This window comes from Thalassophryne amazonica, chromosome 20 (assembly GCF_902500255.1).
Source record: "Thalassophryne amazonica chromosome 20, fThaAma1.1, whole genome shotgun sequence".
NCBI lineage: Eukaryota > Metazoa > Chordata > Actinopteri > Batrachoidiformes > Batrachoididae > Thalassophryne > Thalassophryne amazonica.
Genome location: NC_047122.1, coordinates 39,375,335 through 39,394,995, shown reverse-complemented (window position 1 = coordinate 39,394,995; position 19,661 = coordinate 39,375,335). Strand labels below are relative to the sequence as shown.

The 19,661-nt window shown below is 41.5% G+C and overlaps 1 protein-coding gene across 1 annotated transcript in view; it reads left to right on the top strand.

The window, feature by feature from the left end:
- Positions 1-16,553, top strand: part of dennd3a (DENN/MADD domain containing 3a) — a 68,024-nt gene extending 51,471 nt beyond the window's left edge. The window contains exons 22-30 of the mRNA XM_034160797.1: positions 2,925-3,054; positions 3,374-3,481; positions 5,387-5,484; positions 9,942-10,096; positions 12,888-12,954; positions 13,126-13,198; positions 13,295-13,413; positions 13,523-13,660; positions 16,227-16,553. Coding sequence (XP_034016688.1) covers positions 2,925-3,054; positions 3,374-3,481; positions 5,387-5,484; positions 9,942-10,096; positions 12,888-12,954; positions 13,126-13,198; positions 13,295-13,413; positions 13,523-13,660; positions 16,227-16,421 — 1,083 coding nt within the window. The 3' untranslated portion in view covers positions 16,422-16,553. The remainder of the gene's footprint in view (positions 1-2,924; positions 3,055-3,373; positions 3,482-5,386; positions 5,485-9,941; positions 10,097-12,887; positions 12,955-13,125; positions 13,199-13,294; positions 13,414-13,522; positions 13,661-16,226) is intronic.
- The last annotated feature ends 3,108 nt before the right edge of the window (positions 16,554-19,661 follow it).

Genomic DNA, 19,661 nt, shown 5'->3' with positions numbered 1-19,661 from the left:
AAATGAACATTCAATACACGAGCAACAACTTTGGTTGACATTCCTGCTGTCAGCATGCCAATTGCACGCTCCCTCAAATCTTGCGACATCTGTGGCATTGTGCTGTGTGATAAAACTGCACCTTTCAGAGTGGCCTTTTATTGTGGGCAGTCTAAGGCACACCTGTGCACTAATCATGGTGTCTAATCAGCATCTTGATATGGCACACCTGTGAGGTGGGATGGATTATCTCAGCAAAGGAGAAGTGCTCACTATCACAAATTTAGACTGGTTTGTGAACAATATTTGAGGTAAATGGTGATATTGTGTATGTGGAAAATTTTAGATGTTTGAGTTCATCTCATACAAAATGGGAGCAAAACCAAAAGTGTTGCGTTTATATTTTGTTGAGTGTAGTTAGTGATTATTTTCATTATCAATGAATATGTTGGGTCTTGCTTTTTTTTTTTAATTAGTTGTTTGGTCCACAAATGTGAGAAACTGGTGAACAAAGACAGTTTGTGGTTCCCAAAACCCAAGAACAGTTATTCACATATATTTAGCTTGGTGTCAGAAATGATGGAAGAAACTCCAAAATATTCACATTTAAGAAGCCAAGATGAAAGAATTTGGATATTTAAAAAAAGACTCAAAATGATTAATCAGTTATCTAAATAGTTGGCAGTTACTTCAATAGTCGCTTAATTTGTTATTTGATTACTTGATGATTCGATTGCTTTAGTCCAGGAATATGAATGTAGTGAACCGGCATATTCTCTCATCGTCACGTGGCCTTGTTTTCAATTTGATTTTTTTTTTTTTCCCCCCCTGTCGTGAAGCACTTTAGTAATGTCCTGCATTTCTGTGCAGCCTGTAGCATTGTCATGCATGCCATAACATCACCTGCGATGTTTTCTGGAAGTGTTCAAGTGGTACTAGAGTGGTGTTGCGACTACGGTTATGTTACGGTTGCTTTGCGCACATTGCGTGGTACGATTCCCCAGAAGTGGAAAACCCCAGCCTCAGTGAGTAAAATTCTGACCATGTATTACTTCTATTTGTGCACCTAAAACAGGTTATTTAGCTGATAAGCTCATCTACAGTAGTGTTCAGAATAATAGTAGTACTATGTGACTAAAAAGATAAATCCAGGTTTTGAGTATATTTCTTATTGCTACATGGTAAACAAGGTACCAGTAGATTCAGTAGATTCTCACAAATCCAACAAGACCAAGCATTCATGATACGTATGCACACTCTTAAGGCTATGAAATTGGGCTATTAGTAAAAAAAAAAAGTAGAAAAGGGGGTGTTCACAATAATAGTCGTGTGGCATTCAGTCAGTGAGTTCGTCAATTTTGTGGAACAAACAGGTGTGAATCAGGTGTCTCTATGTAAGGATGAAGCCAGCACCTGTTGAACATGCTTTTCTCTTTGAAAGCGTGAGGAAAATGGGACGTCCAAGACATTGTTCAGAAGAACAGCGTAATTTGATTAAAAAGTTGATTGGTGAGGGGAAAACTTATACACAGGTGCAAAAAATTATTGGCTGTTCATCTATAATGATCTCCAATGCTTTAAAATGGACAAAAAAACCAGAGACACGTGGAAGAAAACAGAAAACAACCATCAAAATGGATAGAGGAATAACCAGAATGGCAAAGGCTCACCCATTGATCAGCTCCAGGATGATCAAAGACAGTCTGGAGTTACCTGTAAGTGATGTGACAGTTAGAAGACGCCTGTGTGAAGCTAATTTATTTGCAAGAATCCCCCACAAAGTCCCTCTGTTAAATAAAAAACATGTGCAGAAGAGGTTACAATTTGCCAAAGAACACATCAATTGGCCTAAAGAGAAATGGAGGAATATTTTGTGGACTGATGAGAGTAAAATTGTTCTTTTTGGGTCCAAGGGCCACAGACAGTTTGTGAGACGACCCCCAAACTCTGAATTCAAGCCACAGTTCACAGTGAAGCATGGTGGTGCAAGCATCATGATTTGGGCATGTTTCTCCTACTATGGTGTTGGGCCTATATATCGCATACCAGGTATCATGGATCAGTTTGGATATGTCAAAATACTTGAAGAGGTCATGTTGCCTTATGCTGAAGAGGACATGCCCTTGAAATGGGTGTTTCAACAAGACAATGACCCCAAGCACACTAGTAACTGAGCAAAATCATCCCTTACAAAAAAATAGTACTGATAAGTATATAAAAAGTAGACTGGAAGTATGCTTGAAACATACTTGCATGTACTACTTTTTGGTAAGGGATGGTTCCAAACCATCAAAATTAATGCCTCGCAGATGTGAAGAAATCATGAAAAACTGTGGTTATACAACTAAATACTAGTTTAGTGATTCACAGGATTGCTAAAAAAGCAGTTTAACATATTAGTTTTGAGTTTGTAGCGTCAACAGCAGGTGCTACTATTATTGTGAACACCCCTTTTCTACTTTTTTTTTTACTAATAGCCCAATTTCATAGCCTTAAGAGTGTGCATGTCATGAATGCTTGGTCTTGTTGGATTTGTGAGAATCTACTGAATCTACAGGTACCTTGTTTCCCATGTAACAATAAGAAATATACTCAAAACCTGGATTCATCTTTTAGTCACATAGCACTACTATTATTCTGAGCACTACTGTACCTGCTTGAGGAGTTGGACTAATTAAAATCAGATGGTTTAATGGGAGGATAAAACAAATACTATTACTTTCTGAAGCCGGGGTTTTCTGCATCTGACAAGCCCGGCGCGTTATGTCACATTCATGGGAAAGCGTGATATTCGCACACCACCTTGTTGCTGTTATTACACGTGTGCTTCCTTGATGCAAAAAAAATCAGTTAAAGTGAGAATGGAGGTTTGCTGCCTTTTGGTTTTTGTCTTTACACCTCTCTGTGACACAGTTTGTCAAGTAGAACTGATTGTGTCTGTCCAGGACCCCCAGTATATGCAGCAGGCTCTGACCAATGCCTTGCTGATGGACGCAGTAGTTGGCAGCCTTCAGAGCAGTAAAGCCATCTATGCCGCTTCTAAGCTGGCTCACTTTGACCGCATCAAGATGGAAGGTACTGAATATTACTGAGGACATTGATTTATGTGGCACCTTTAGTGAATTTTACATTTTTTCCATCTTTTGTGCTGCTGAACCTACTAATTGTGGTGTTACACTACAAGTCCAGGTTGATTCATGTAGCTTTGTCTTCAGTAAAGGGTTTTGATTGTGTTAAAGACACTCAGGTGAAGTTGAGACCATTTGTCACCCTCAGTACCCAGTAACTCATTACAAGCTGTCTGAAGATATTTATAGCTCTTTGGGGATTTTTTTTTTATTATTATTATTGTTTAAGTGTGTGACTGTGCATTCACCATGGTGGTTTGTTGCAGTTCCGATGATGGTTCCCAAGACGACTGCAGAGACGCTGAAGCACAAAATTAACCCTTCGCTGGAACTCGCGACTACTCAGACTGTAGATGTACTTCTGTACACACCAGGTACCTACCCACATGCCACACATGCTCCTGAGAGGTTCTTATGGCCACTGTGACAACCAGAGTTGGATAACTGCACAACTCTATAATTCAAGTGACTCTTTGGCGTGGTCAGTCGGTTGGGTTTCAAGTTTCACCTCTGACATCATTTCGCTGTATTCCCTGACACGCACTTAGATAACCTGTACTTTGTTATCTCATCATTCTTTGTTTCTGGTACAGCTGTAAAGCTGTGGGCTGGGAAAGTTTCACAACACTACTTCCTCCTTTTGTCTGTCTCCTCTTTTAAAGGAAAATTACAGAAAGTTAGTTGGCTAAAAATTTTGCAGAACACCAGCAAGGAGGCCTGTCTTCAAGGCTGATGCAAGAAAAGAATAGGAAATAAAGCATTTCCTTTTTTTGCAGCTGGACCTGATTGTACTGTAATAGTGTATTTTATTCTATTCTTTATTTTAGCATTTATTTTTCAAAACGTAACTAAACAATTTTTATATTGGCGGGGGGGAGTTGGGGGATTTATGTTCCCTTGGCCCTCTGGGACCAAGACACAACAGGAAGAAAAACATTTTATCTATGTGTAAACTGCAACTTGGTCGGTCAGTAATGATGCACCATGCATCAGAATCAGACTTTGTGTGTATTTGAAACAAAGGAGAACAAATTGTTTATAACTTACTTTGCTGCAGCACTGACTGTAACAGTAAGTGATAAACAACACTGGTTGTCATCACTGAGTTGGCATTGAGTTTATTAAACAAAGCCAAAATGATGTTCACTGTTGATGATTTGTGTAAATAAAACAGTCTCTGGTTGGCTGCCTTGCTGTGCCCTGGCCCAATGGCAACCCTGTTGTTGCAGAGTACCCATGTACTTCTAGTTTAGGCCGTTGAAAAGACTGGTCACCTGGTCTCTTGATAACAAGTAGTTTTGGAAGGACCTTTAAATCTGTAATTCCAAGGCCACTTTTGGACAAATTGGTACAGTTGTCTCTGCATGAATGACATCAGCTCTCCATGGAAATGACACAAGTAGTGAAAAGAGTGAAAATAAGAGTAGATCTCGTATAATGCCAGCATTGATGTGTATAATGTTCCCAGTGCCAAAAGCGGGCCGGGCGCACCATCTGGGAGCACTTAAAACCTCACTGCTGGCAGAGCTGACCTCAGTAATAACACATTCACACACTCAGCCATCAGAAGCGTGTGTGCACTTCTTCTGCAACACTTGGTCTTTGGGATTGAGAATCATGAAAAGAACAAATGTGGCTATTGATTTTCTTCTCTCCCTCCTTCATCCTTGTCTCTCGTGTCACATCTCTCCTCATATGAAATACAGAATTAGTTTTTCCCCTTTTTCTCCCAGAGCGCCACTTTTAATCAGCAGGAAACACATTAGAGGAAATGTGACCATTAAGTGAAGCTTGGGTAGAGTCTGCTACCACAAATATTATTGAACATGAAGCCTTTCCATTCAGACTGCTGAAGTTTTATATTATGTTGATGTAAATTCCATTGAGCAAGAAGATCCAATACTCACATGAATTCAGTTCATTCATACATACAGCGCCAAATCACAATAAATATCACCCCAAGGCACCACACATGAGTAAAGTTTAAACCTTACATACCCCATGGGAAAGCAGATATTTTTTTTTCTTCTTCATAATAATAATAATAATAGGAAGAAAACTCAAGCAGACCAGACTCTGTTAACTGATTCTATCTGCTCAAAATGATGTTTGTCAGTGAAATCACCTGGTGCAGTGGGTGGTTGCAAAGAAAATCTACACCCTCTTGGCCCTTTCTGGAATTAGTTTGAGACCTCTAGTTTAAAGTAAACAGGGCTATTTGTGGACGTGATGTTTGTGATTAGATATGGAGACTGATAAATGTTGTTCCTGTGTTCCAGGTCAGATATGGGTGTCTGTGAGCGGCGGGAAGGTGATGGTGTTTGATGCTTCCAGCTGGCTCCTCACACACACTTGCCAAGTTGGGAATGCAAGACTGGTAAACAAACAAATAAAAAAGACAGTGGCAGATATCCACATATAAAACACAAATAATATAAATGGCAACACAAAAATGTTTTCTTAAAATACAGCCGTTCAAGTATTTAAAGTTTGCATCGGCTCTCGGGATAGAGAGTAAACCTGTTTTTGACGAGGGATATTTGTCTGTTTGTTGATTTCTTTGTCTTTGTTTACTCTTGGCAAGATTGCACAAGTAATTTTCAGCCGACCTCTGTGAACTTGGTGGAATGATTCATTCGGTCAACAAGAAGAACCAAGTGTAGACTGATGGTAATCAGGATCAGAATGTGGACTCTGGATGTTCTTGTAACTTTCTTTAACATAGCCAGATGGGCCATTTTTCAACATTTTTGTCAATTAAAACCATAGTGTATAGGATTTAGTACCATCTAGTGTTTAAGCTGCAGACTGCATTATGTCCTGACTGAGAACAGTTTCAGTTTCAATTTATTTTCATTTATATAGCGCCAGATCACAACAGAGATGCCTCAAAGCGCTTCACACAGGTAAGGTCTAACCTTACCAATCCCCAGAGCAACAGTGGTAAGGAAAAACTCCCTCCGAGGAAGAAACCTCAAGCAGACCAGACTCAAAGGGGTGACCCTCTGCTTGGGCCATGCTACAAACATAAATTACAGAACAATTCACGGACGAGTATACAAGAAATGCTATTGGCGCACAGGACAGGAGGATCGCCAACACAAATACAACTCCCATCTCTGGATGGAGCTGCACCTTAAACAGAGAGAAAAACAGAATCAGGCATCAGAAAGACAAAAAAAATACTGTATAATTTGCCAGCATTAAACAACAAGAAAAACAGAGAAATGCTAAGGTGATCGCCGGCCACTAGCCCTAAACTTCACTAAAAGACCCAGAATTTAGGTAAAGTTGAGGCCACAGCCCGCTCCAATTACTAACAAATGAATTAAAACAGTAAAAAGCGTAAAACAAACTGTACCAGTATGCTAGCCATATGAAAGGGAAAATAAGTCCTTAAGTCTGGACTTGACAATCTCCACAGAATCTGACTGTTTTATTGATGCAGGGAGATCATTCCACAGAACAGGGGCACGATAAGAGAAAGCTCTGTGACCCGCAGACTTCCTATTCACCTTAGGGACACAAAGTAGTCCTGCACCCTGAGAACGTAAAGCCCGGGCTGGTACGTAAGGTTTAATTAGTTCAGCTAGGTAGGGAGGTGCCAGTCCATGAATAATTTTATAGGTTAGTAGCAGAACCTTAAAATCTGATCTCACTGGGACAGGAAGCCAGTGAAGGAATGCCAAAATGGGTGTAATGTGGTCGAACTTTCTGCTTCGTGTCAAAAGTCTGGCTGCAGCATTATGAACCAATTGGAGACCCCTAATGCTAGACTGCGATAAACCAGAAAATAGAACATTGCAGTAGTCCATTCTAGAAGAGATAAATGCATGGATCAGGGTCTCAGCATCAGCCAGAGACAGGATGAGACGAATCTTCGCTATATTTCGCAGGTGGAAGAAAGCAGTCCTAGTAATATTTCTAATGTGGAGGCCAAAGGACAACGAAGGATCAAAAATTACCCCAAGGTTGCTCACTTTGTCAGTGTGATGTATGACACACGAGCCGAGGCTGAGCGTTAACTGGTCAAATTGATGCCGATGTCTCACTGGACCTAGAACCATCATTTCAGTCTTATCAGAGTTTAAAAGTAGGAAGTTTCTAGACATCCAACTTCTCACTGCTGCAAGGCAATCTTCTAAGGATTTTATGTGAACGAGATTACCAGCAGTTATCGGCATGTATAACTGAGTATCATCTGCATAGCAGTGAAAGGTAATCCCAAAACGCCACAAGGGGTGCTATATAAAGGGAGAAAAGCAGGGGGCCTAAGACAGACACCTGTGGAACCCCAAATTTCATGTCACTAAGGTTAGAGCAAAACACAGTGAGAACGACTGGTCAAGTATGACGTCAGCCGTGCAAGGGCACTCCCAGTAATCCCAAAATGATTTTCCAGCCTATCAAGTAGAATATGATGATCCACTGTATCAAATGCAGCACTGAGATCTAACAGCAACAGAACTGTAGTGGTGTCCGAATCCATTGTAAACAGAAGATCATTCACCACTTTACTGAGAGCCGTCTCTGTGGAATGATATTTTCCAAAAGCAGACTGCAGTGGCTCAAAGAGATTATTCTCAGTAAGATAGTCTCCAAGCTGCCGTGACACCACTTTTTCCAGAATTTTAGAGAAAAATGATAGATTTGATATCGGCTGATAGTTTGTCAATACACTAGGGTCAAGATTAGGTTTCTTAAGTAATGGTTTAATCACTGCAGATTTGAAACATTTAGGAACAGATCCAGAAGTTAAAGAAAGATTAATCATTTCCAGCACAGTCGGCCCAAGAGTGGGCCACAGGTCCTTAAAGGGCTTTGTTGCCCTTCACATTTTTGCTTATTTGGTGACTGGAATTCATGCCCCCTTCTCTTCTTCTGTGACAAGTAATGCGAGGTCTGTTAGAAAAGTATCGGACGTTTTTATTTTTTGCAAAAAGATGGAACGACTGGAGCAGCACCGCATCAAATTTTGCCAGAAACTGGGCGACAGCCAGGTGGAAACCATTCGGATGATTCAGACGGCCTTCGGTGACTTTTCAGTCATGTGACTATCCGAGAAATTGTGGAAGAGGTGGGCATCATTTTTCTTAGTCCACCATGTCCTGTGAGACTTCAACACGAAGGCGCTTTTGCTCCGCCGTCAGAAGCAGCATGAATTTCACAGCCACTCTTTTCATGGCCAAATCTTCTGTCTTCTACAGTGGAAATCTTCTACAGTGGAATGTACCGAAAAAGTGCTGATGTCCACCTCTTCCGCAATTTCTCGGACAGTCACACGACGGCCCCGCGTCACCACAGCGTTCACTTTGAAATGATCTGGTCATTTCAGCATGTTGATGGCCGACTAGAGCATGGCTCGCTCTCCACTGTTGTGCGGACGTCTTTAAACCACTTGTACCGCTCCTTAATCTGTGTGATGCCCACAGGATCATCACCGAACGCCGTCTGAATCATCCGAATCGTTTCCACCTGGCTGTCGCCCAGTTTCTGACAAAATTTGATGCGGCGCTGCTCCAGTCGTTCCATCTTTTTCCTTGAAATGAAAATCCGCCGAGCGCACAGCACACATCCCACACAAAGGCTGCTTACCAGGAAGTGACGCAATCAACAGGCGTGAAAAAGTTCACGCATGCGCACGAAGGTTCAAGGTTTGCTCATGCAAGCACACGTGATTCAAATCCATCAGGTTTTTGCAAAAAATAAAAAGGTCCGATACTTTTCTAACAGACCTCGTATGTATTATTCTTCATTTCCAAACCAGCGGGTTTGAAAACCTCTTAGCTTGCGCTAACTAGAGAAGAATAGCCATTGAATCCTCTTCTTTTTTTTTCTGCAGTCTTTTGGCCACACTGCAATGTGTGAAAGGTGGAGTAAGTATACCCCTTTTGGGTTACTATAGCAACATGGTGGTGTAACAGGTGGCCTCCAAGAAGGGGTCCACTAGCATATAGATACATATAGTATGTAAGGCTCATTCTAAGCTTATGAAAACACACTTTCTTAATGCAGGCAATTACACAGTAATGAACAGATGGTTAAGAATGCTATATTCCATTTCTGCTCATAAATACCCCTAAATCACACTCTAGCTTTAAATTTATTTATAAAGCACCAAGTCATAAGTAATCGCAAAGCACCATGCAGGACCAAGGTCTAAACCTCACCCACCATAAGAGTCAGTACACTGGTGACAGTAGTAAAGAAAAACTCACTCAGAATTTGACTGTAAGAAGAAAGAAGATGAGACTCCATGTAAAATAAAATGCAATTAGTAAATCAGTGAATGTACTGATGCCAGGTTAGTCATTGAAATACTATATTCCTATAGAACATTTGGTGCTTACGTAGATTTTTCATTGTATGTAAAGGGTGCCACCTAGAGGGTGTATTAAGTATCTACATCATAGATTTTGTTTTTCATCCAAAACCAGAAAAGAGTAACTGAACATGCCTTTGTGTGTACCCACCTGTTAGAGACAAACCCACTCGATGGAAGCTACTGTCACTAATTTGTGCTATTAAACATCTAGAACAGGCTGTTTATGAGATGCTTCGTCTGGCTGTGCTGAAATGTTCGAGTCTCTCTGTTGTCTGTGTTTTTAAGATGTCCTGGATTTTCTTATTTGCCTCTCTAGGTTTAAGTGGGACACATGATGTTTTGGATTGTTGGTCAGACAGAACAAAACCTCTAAAAGTGTCATATTAGGGTTTGAGTAAATGGAATTTTCCCAAAGTATCTGGCTTTTTTTGGATAGTCAACAATGATCAAAAACATACTACTTGAAGTGATCCTTGCAGGCTTAATGCTGCCGATGTGGAATGTTGCAGAACTGCATGTTGGGAGTTGACAAGGACCAGATTTGGATGGGCTCTGAGGACTCTGTGATTTACATCATCAGCACGGTGGCCATGGTCTGTAACAGACAGCTGACCGAACACAGAGCCGAAGTCACTGGACTGACGGTTGACTTTGACAAATACAGGTAACTGACAAAACGTCTTGAGTTTCACATAAAGCATCATCATTTTTCCTTTGTACACTGCCACAGTGGAGTTTAAATGAAATAGTCAACATGTACTGATATTGGACACGATTAGCTTTGATTCCGAGGCTTCCACCTGGTCCTTTCTGTATGAAGTTTGCATGTTCTCTGTCTGTTTGCATGGGTTCCTCCCACTTTGAAAGACACACAGGTTAGGTAAATTGGAAACTTTTTAAATTAACTGTGGGTGTGAATGTGTTTGTCTACCTCTATACACTCACTGGCCACTTTATTAGGTACACCTGTTCAGTTGCTTGTTAACACAAATAGCTAATCAGCCAATCACATGGGAGCAACTCAATGCATTTAGGTATCTAGACATAGTGAAGGCGACTTGCTGAAGTTCAAACTGAGCATCAGAATGAGGAAGAAAGGAGATTTAAGTGACTTTGAACGTGGCATGGTTGTTGGTACCAGATGGGCTGGTCTGAATATTTCAGAAACTGCTGATCTACTGGGATTGTCACACACAACCATCTCTTGGGGTTACAGAGAACATCCAAAAAAGAGAGGATATCCAACGACCAACAGTTGTGTGGATGAAAATGCCTTGTTGATGTCAGAGGAGAAGGGGCAGACTGATTGAATGGGCGACTGTGTGATGCCATCATGTCAGTATATGGACCGACATCTCTGAGGAATGTTTTCAACACCTTGTTGAATCTATGCCATGAAGAATTAAGGGAGTTCTGAAGGCAAAATGGGGTCCAACCTGGTACTAGCAAGGTGTACCTAATAAAGTGGCCAGTGAGTGTGCGTGGCCCTGAAACAATCTGGCATCCCATCCGAAGTGTACCCCGCCTCTCGCCTGGTGACTGCTGGGATAGGCTCCAGCTTCCCTGTGACACATTTAGGAATTACAGCTAAATTTATGCATTCCTTTTTCTTAACCAGAATGCTGAATTGTTGTAGACAAGGCCAATTGTGAGAATATTGGTGTTATAAGGTTGTGAATCCTTGATTTCAATACTCTGGAATAAAACCATAGTAATATTGAAGAAAATGTTTAACATATACAACGCCTGGCAAAAATTATGGAATCACCGGCCTCGGAGGATGTTCATTCAGTTGTTTAATTTTGTAGAAAAAAAAGCAGATCACAGACATGATACAAAACTAAAGTAATTTAAAATGGCAACTTTCTGGCTTTAAGAAACACTATAAGAAATCAGGAAAAAAAAATTCCTGAAATATGGAATCACTCAATTCTGAGGAAAAAATTATGGAATCATGAAAAACAAAAGAACGCTCCAACACATCACTAGTATTTTGTTGCACCACCTCTGGCTTTTATAACAGCTTGCAGTCTCTGAGGCATGGACTTAATGAGTGACAAACAGTACTCTTCATCAATCTGGCTCCAACTTTCTCTGATTGCTGTTGCCAGATCAGCTTTGCTGGTTGGAGCCTTGTCATGGACCATTTTCTTCAACTTCCACCAAAGATTTTCAATTGGATTAAGATCCGGGCTATTAGCAGGCCATGACATTGACCCTATGTGTCTTTTTGCAAGGAATGTTTTCACAGTTTTAGCTCTATGGCAAGATGCATTATCATCTTGAAAAATGATTTCATCATCCCCAAACATCCTTTCAATTGATGGGATAAGAAAAGTGTCCAAAATATCAACGTAAACTTGAGCATTTATTGATGATGTAATGACAGCCATCTCCCCAGTGCCTTTACCTGACATGCAGCCCCATATCATCAATGACTGTGGAAATTTACATGTTCTCTTCAGGCAGCCATCTTTATAAATCTCATTGGAACGGCACCAAACAAAAGTTCCAGCATCATCACCTTGCCCAATGCAGATTCGAGATTCATCACTGAATATGACTTTCATCCAGTCATCCACAGTCCACGATTGCTTTTCCTTAGCCCATTGTAACCTTGTTTAGGTGTTAATGATGGCTTTCATGTAGCTTTTCTGTATGTAAATCCCATTTCCTTTAGGTGGTTTCTTACAGTTTGGTCACAGACGTTGACTCCAGTTTCCTCCCATTCGTTCCTCATTTGTTTTGTTGTGCATTTTCGATTTTTGAGACATATTGCTTTAAGTTTTCTGTCTTGACGCTTTGATGTCTTCCTTGGTCTACCAGTATGTTTGCCTTTAACAACCTTCTCATGTTGTTTGTATTTGGTCCCGAGTTTAGACACAGCTGACTGTGAACAACCAACATCTTTTGCAACATTGCATGATGATTTACCCTCTTTTAAAAGTTTGATAATCCTCTCCTTTGTTTCAATTGACATCTCTCGTGTTGGAGCCATGATTCGTGTCAGTCCACTTGGTGCAACAGCTCTCCAAGGTGTGATCACTCCTTTTTAGATGCAGACTAACGAGCAGATCTGATTTGATGCAGGTGTTAGTTTTGGGGATGAAAATTTACAGGGTGATTCCATAATTTATTCCTCAGAATTGAGTGAGTCCATATTTTTTTCCCCTCTGCTTGGTCTAAAAAAGTAACCGTTACTGACTGCCACAATTTTTTTTCTTGATTTCTTATAGTGTTTCTTAAAGCCAGAAAGTTGCCATTTGAAATGACTTTAGTTTTGTGTCATGTCTGTGATCTGCTTTTTGTCTACAAAATTAAACAACTGAATGAACATCCTCCGAGGCCAGTGATTCCATAATTTTTGCCAGGGGTTGTATATTGTTTTTAAAAAAAGTATTTTCTTGCACATGAAGACTGGCTGAGGATAAGTACACTTCTTCTGCATGTTTCAGCCATAAGGTGGCGTACTCCTGCAGTGCAGACGGCAGCATTATGATGTGGGACGTCTACACATTACAGGTTGGTTGAAAAAATGTTTATTTTATTTCTGTTTTTATTCAGAAATGATTGAAATTAAAGCATATATACTGCAGCTGTGCCTTTTGTTGGTATCATGTTTTATAGCACAGACTGTTGTCATCTTCCTCCTCACATCTGATATTTCACTTGTGTTTGCGTCAAATCTCTCAGGTGAAGAAACACTTCTACCTGTCCTGTGACCGCCTTCAGTCTGTCTACAGCTCTAACGGCCGGCTGTGGTGCTGTATGTTTCTCACACACGGAGGGGGGGAAGCTCACATTTACAAACTGAATTAAGACTTGACCCAGAACAGATTTTATTTTCTCGCTCTCGCCCCAGGTTCTACCAACAGTATCATGGAGTTATCCAGGAATGGCTCCTTGAGACATTGCCTGAGTTTGCCGGAGCAACAAACTGGATCCGTCACTACGTTTTGCTCTGTTGTGTTTTTACCTGAGGTATCACACACACTCTGCTGTGTTTCTGTTTGCTGTCTGTGACACTGGGTGTGTTTTTTTTTTGTTTTTTTTTTATACGACTCCCTTGGTGTGTTTTTGCACGTACCAGAGGGAGGAGCTGTGGAGTGTGCGGGCAGATGCCGGGGAGGTGTGCATCTGGAATGTTAAAGACATGAACAAACCTTATCAGTGTGTGGCGCTGCAGGACTGTACAGGATGCTATTGCATGATTAAAGTGAAGAACCAGGTGAATGCAAACACACACACACGGGCCCTATCTTCACATCCAAGGCAAAAACAAGTTGCACAGAGGCCACAGATCCAATTGGGGTGTGTCCAAGTGCTGGGTGCAAAGGGGTTAGATTGGGCATGTTGAAGTCTGAATAGAATATCAGCCTATCAGAGGGCCATATTAATTATTCTGTGTTGCCTGTTCCAGTAGAAAGAAATGACAGTGGCATCTAAATGATTCATTTAATGATTTTTTTTTTATATTATTATTATTTGGTCTTGATTATTTTCAGATTAGTTGACTTTTTTTTGGTTCATATATCAGTAACTCAAAACCATAAATTCTAACATTTATTTTCAACCTTACATTCACATATTTTGTCACAAAAATTATTCATTTTATTCATAAAAAAATATACAGCTTTGTCTCTACCCGTTACACTAAAAGACAGAAAATAAAATCCGGAAATATTTCATAGGACTGCATCTAACAATTATTGTTGCTGTCAGTTAATCTGTTGATTAAGGTGTTTGGTGCATAAAATAATTTTAAAAATGTGACAACTTTTGATCAGTGTTTCTCAGAGCCTAAAATTACTAAATAAATAAATCTTCAAATGTCTCATTTTTATGAGAGGCGGGGGGATGTTGTCGGGCGGTGGAAGGAGTACTTCGAGGATCTCAATCCCATCGTCACGTCTTCCGAAGAGGAAACAGAGACTGGGGACTCAGAGGCGGACTCATCCATTGCCCAGGCCGAACTCACCGAGGTGGTTAGAAAGCTCCTCGGTGGCAAGGCTCCTGGGGTGGATGAAATCCGTCCTGAGTACCTTAAGTCTCTGGATGTTGTGGGACTGTCGTGGCTGACATGCCTCTGCAACATCGCGTGGCGATCGGGGACAGTGCCTCTGGATTGGCAAACCGGGGTGGTGGTCCCTCTGTTTAAGAAGGGGGACCGGAGGGTGTGTTCCAACTATAGGGGGATCACACTCCTCAGCCTCCCCGGTAGGGTCTATTCCAGAGTACTGGAGAGGAGAATTTGACCGATGGTCGAACCTCGGATTCAGGAGGAGCAGTGTGGTTTTCGTCCTGGTCGCGGCACACTGGACCAGCTCTACACGCTCCATCGGGTGCTCGAGGGTTCATGGGAGTTCACCCAACCAGTCCACATGTGTTTTGTGGATCTGGAGACCGTGTCCCTCGGGGCACCCTGTGGGGAGTGCTCCGGGAGTACGGAGTCCGGGGTCCTTTGCTAAGGGCTATCCGGTCCCTGTACGACCGCAGCAGTAGCTTGGTTTGCATTGCCGGTAGTGAGTCAAACCTGTTTCCAGTGCACGTTGGCCTCCGCCAGGGTTGCCTTTTGTCACCGGTTGTGTTCATTATTATTATGGACAGAATTTCTAGGCGCAGCCAGGGTGTAGAGGGGGTCTGGTTTGGGAACCACAGAATCTCGTCTCTGCTGTTTGCGGACAATGTGGTTCTGTTGGCTTCGTCAAATCAGGACCTTCAGCGTGCACTGGGGCGGTTTGCAGCCGAGTGTGAAGCGTCCGGGATGAAAATCAGCACCTCCAAATCTCAGGCCGTGGTTCTCGACCGGGAAAAGGTGCTTTGCCCTCTTCAGGTCGGTGGAGTGTCCTTGCCTCAAGTGGAGGAGTTTAAGTATCTCGGGGTCTTGTTCACGAGTGAGGGATGGATGGAGCGTGAGATCGATAGACGGATCGGTGCAGCATCTGCAGTGATGCAGTCGCTGTATCGGACCGTCGTGGTGAAGAGAGAGCTGAGTAGGGGGGCAAAGCTCTCGATTTACTGATCGATCTACATTCCGATCCTCACCTATGGTCATGAGATTTGGCTCATGACCGAAAGAACGAGATTGCGAGTACAAGCGGCCAAGATGAGTTTCCTCCGCAGGGTGGCTGGGCGCTCCCTTAGAGATAGGGTGAGGAGCTCGGTCACTCGGGAGGAGCTCGGAGTCGAGCCACTGCTCCTCCACGTCGAAAGGAGTCAGTTGAGGTGGCTCGGGCATCTTTTCCGGATGCCCCCTGGACGCCTCGCTGAAGAGGTGTTCCGGGCACGTCCCATTGGGAGGAGGCCCCGGGGAAGACCCAGGACATGCTGGAAGGACTACATCTCTCGGCTGGCTTGGGAACGCCTTGGGGTTCCCCTGGAGGAGCTGGGGGAGGCGTTTGTGGATCGGGAGGTCTGGGCGGCTTTGCTTGAGCTGCTGCCCCTGCGACCCGACTCCAGATAAAGCGGAAGAAAATGGAGGGATGGATGGATGGATGGATGGATGGATGGATGTATGTATGTATGTATGTCTGTCTCATTTTGCACACAATCCAAATGTATTCGGTTTAGGAGGAGTAAAGTAAAGTAAAATGTGGCGTGTGAGGAGTAAAGTAAAATAGAAAACAGTCACATTTAAAAGGCTGAAATCAGAAAATATGGACATTAAAAAATACAAGGTACAAAGGTACAAAAATACAATAGTTGGCATTTCATTTAATATAACCATTTAATCGTTGCAGCTTTAACCCAGGTAGATTAATTTTAATAAAATCCTTTACAACCTTCCTTTCTAGGTGTGGGTCGGTGGTGTTGGTTTCAGCTCTACTAAAGGGAAGATTTACATACTGGACATAGAGCGCCACCAAGTGTTGAAAGAGCTTCACGGCCATAGTGACAAGGTGACTGCACTTTGCTCCGCTGAGGATCGCTACGTCCTCAGCGGAGCGGCCAAACATGACGGAAAAATTGCCATCTGGAAAGTTGAGTAGAGAGATTGACTGACAGGAGTGGACACGATCTATTCTTAGACATTTTTTAATGTATGTCAACATTGCACCGTTCAAGCTGCAGGACAACCTCCCGTGACTTGTTGAAGGACTCCAGTTGAAAGAGAAAGGAGGATCAGTGATTTATGTCGCAAAAATATGAAGGACTTTTGTGTAAGTTATGTTTGGCAACATGTTAAACATACTGAAATGAGTGAGTGTTTACTTTCCAAGTCACACTGGATTTTGCTTGGGGCATGATTTGATTGGTCAGTGTGAAAATACAGTGGTCCCTCGTTTATCGCAGGAGTTACATGCAGCCGGCATTTGCACGCGTGCAAACTGTCTGTGAGTGGAGATGTCCTCCGTGAGGAGTTATAGTGGATGTGGACATGTCCTGTCTCTGACAATCAGTCTGTGAACAGGACTTATGGACTTTATTTAACACAATTGTGAGAGAACCTGAGGAGGTGAGCGTGAGGAGCTGCAGCCAGGCTGCAATGAGCATTTTTTTTTCTTTTAATTGTTCACATGTGCTCTAGTTTTACTGCATTGTGTACACGGTATAAAAAGTTTAACAACAATCCTGTGTGATTTATAACTCGGCAACAGTGGAGCACAGCAGGAACCATAAATTGCCGTCTGGTAACTTTATATTGTGTGGGTGTGGCATTCCAGTCATATTAAGTACCGTTATGTTGCCTCAACTTGCGAGAAAACTAGTTCCTTTCTGCGTCCTGTGCTTGATGCAGAACAAATTAAACATGTTTAATTTTTGGCATCCGTTTCGCGTCGCCCGTTGCGTCCCTCACGGTGTTGTGGCATTAGGCTGCATCATCTCAACACTAGGTTGCATGAACTTGTAGGTGAACCTTCATTGTTAAATCTCAAAGTGCCTCAATTCTATGACTTGGAAAATATTGAATATCTGTGTCGATAATCAGTCAGCCCCTACTCGTGACACTTCACATATTCCCAGTAACACTTTACATAGCCACGTCCAGTGTGATTCGGAGCATCCCAAGAGAAGTGAGCTCAGTCTAAAGTACCAGAACTTTAAAACGCATATTACAGACTTTTGTCAAAATTCTTGGTTGACAATTTCTGTTTCACTTTTACATTTTTTTTTTCTTTACCAGTTGCATACCTCACTGTTGGGTGAATATAGTTTACTTCCCTAAAAAAAATGTGTGTATGTATGTATGTATGTATATATATATATATATATATATATATATATATACATACATACAAATATCACAGTTTGTGTTTATCTTTCTTACCAAGCAGGTGGTTTTAAAAATGACAGAAAATGTGCATTTTCAGGTATAAACACAATTAATGAACAAGCCATATAGTGCCTCACATGTTAAAAAATATATATCTTATAATCTGTACTGCATGAAAATCTGTAACAAGGTGTTATTACAGTAGTATTAGAAACACCACATTGTATCTGAGGGTGTAACTGTGAAATAGGACAGTCAATTAACACTTCTTGTTCTGTGAAGAACACTATTTTCTCTTACTTTTTTAATTTTTCACAGTTTTGTCTGCATAATGTTATAAATATATTTATTTTTAAAGAGAATATAGTCCAGTTGTAAAGTAATCTGATTACTACAGGGCAGCATCTCAGCCATTTATGTATTTGGTTATTGTTGCTGTTGTTTACATTTTTAACCAACTTTTACAAGACTCATGAAAATTGATGGTGCCATGAGTTGACAGAGGACAGGTTTTTAAATCCAGGTCTTTGTGCAGAATCTGTGCTGAATGTTGTGATGTCAGAAGGATTTTTTTTTTAAATGCCACATAATAAATAAAGGGAAAACATTTAAAATCAAACCTGGATTTGCCTCAAAATGAAATCATTTGCTCCTGAGCCAAGGATTATCTTTGCACATTTTTGTTAAAATCCCACATATATTTTTCAAGTTCATGTATACGTTCAAGCAGATGAAGGATCAGTGCCCGATCTGTGCAGATTTGGCATTTAAGTTTGCAGGACTCTGTACTCGTAGCAGAACTCTCTCTAATGGTGATGCAACTCCATCAGGCAGCTCAATGAAGAAGTGAGCCACATTCTGTTTTGATTTTTTGTTTTTAATGTAATTTTGAACCATTCATAGCATTATAAGCAAACTGAATTTGTTTCAGGCACACTGGTTCCACTACAAACTTGTCTCCATGGATACAACACTGAACTGATTCAATAAAATATTCGATATTAAAGCTGTGAAAGTGTCCTCATGCACTTCTATGCACTTGCCACAGCTCTCCAGAGGAGGGCGCTGTTTCATTTAAAGTAGGACTTGGTTATGAGTTGATTAACTGCACTGCAAATGCTTTAAACATTTGTTATTGCCAATATTAAAAATCTGCATTTGCACATTTGCAACAATGAAGATCCACTGTACTGGAAAGGACTGCGTATAAAACCCGTTATTTATGTTTGGCTGTACCCTACTGAAGTGCTCTCATGTAAAGCAATCCCTGTTACAAGATACCATATTTTGACATCAAAGCCCCACTTAATCTCTCTATTCTTATTGGCTTTGACCAATACCTCTGGAACCCATCTCTGTTCCATTATACCACCATTAAACACTGGGTTTGGGTGTGTAGTAGTGTGTACAGTGTACTCATGTGCAGGCAGCTGTTAATCACTGCAATTCTACTCAAGACTCAGCTGCAGTGCAAAATAAGTTGTTTTCTGTCATTCCTGCTCCTTGTAATCATTTTCCTTCAATCCACAAACATTTACTTAAACTAGTACCTTTTTGTGTGTGTGTAGTTGGTGGTGGGGAGTTATTACAAAAATCCTGTAAAGACACCCAGTGCCAAAGACATCTAGTTGTCACTGGTTTCCTCACAAACATACAGGAAGGACCAGAACCATAATGACTTGTCCCTTCATTCTGCAAAGATGCTTATACTGTCAAACACGAGTCCAGCAACCTCATGACTCCATAAGCAATTCCCAGGCATCTCTCAATCTCAAAGGCTGAGAGCCTAGAGACCAGAGCATCACTATCAGGGTAAGTAAGACTCTGGGCAGTTCCATGGTGACTGATGTTACATTCAGAGAGGAAGCAGCTGTTTTGAAGTGACCAGGACTTAAAGCATACAGCCCCTGAGTGTTCCTGTCTTGTGGAAGACATAATAGGACAAGGTCTACTTGGTAGGGGAAGGAAACTTTGTTTCTGCTTAGTACAAGTTGGTGGCACTCAATACTACGGG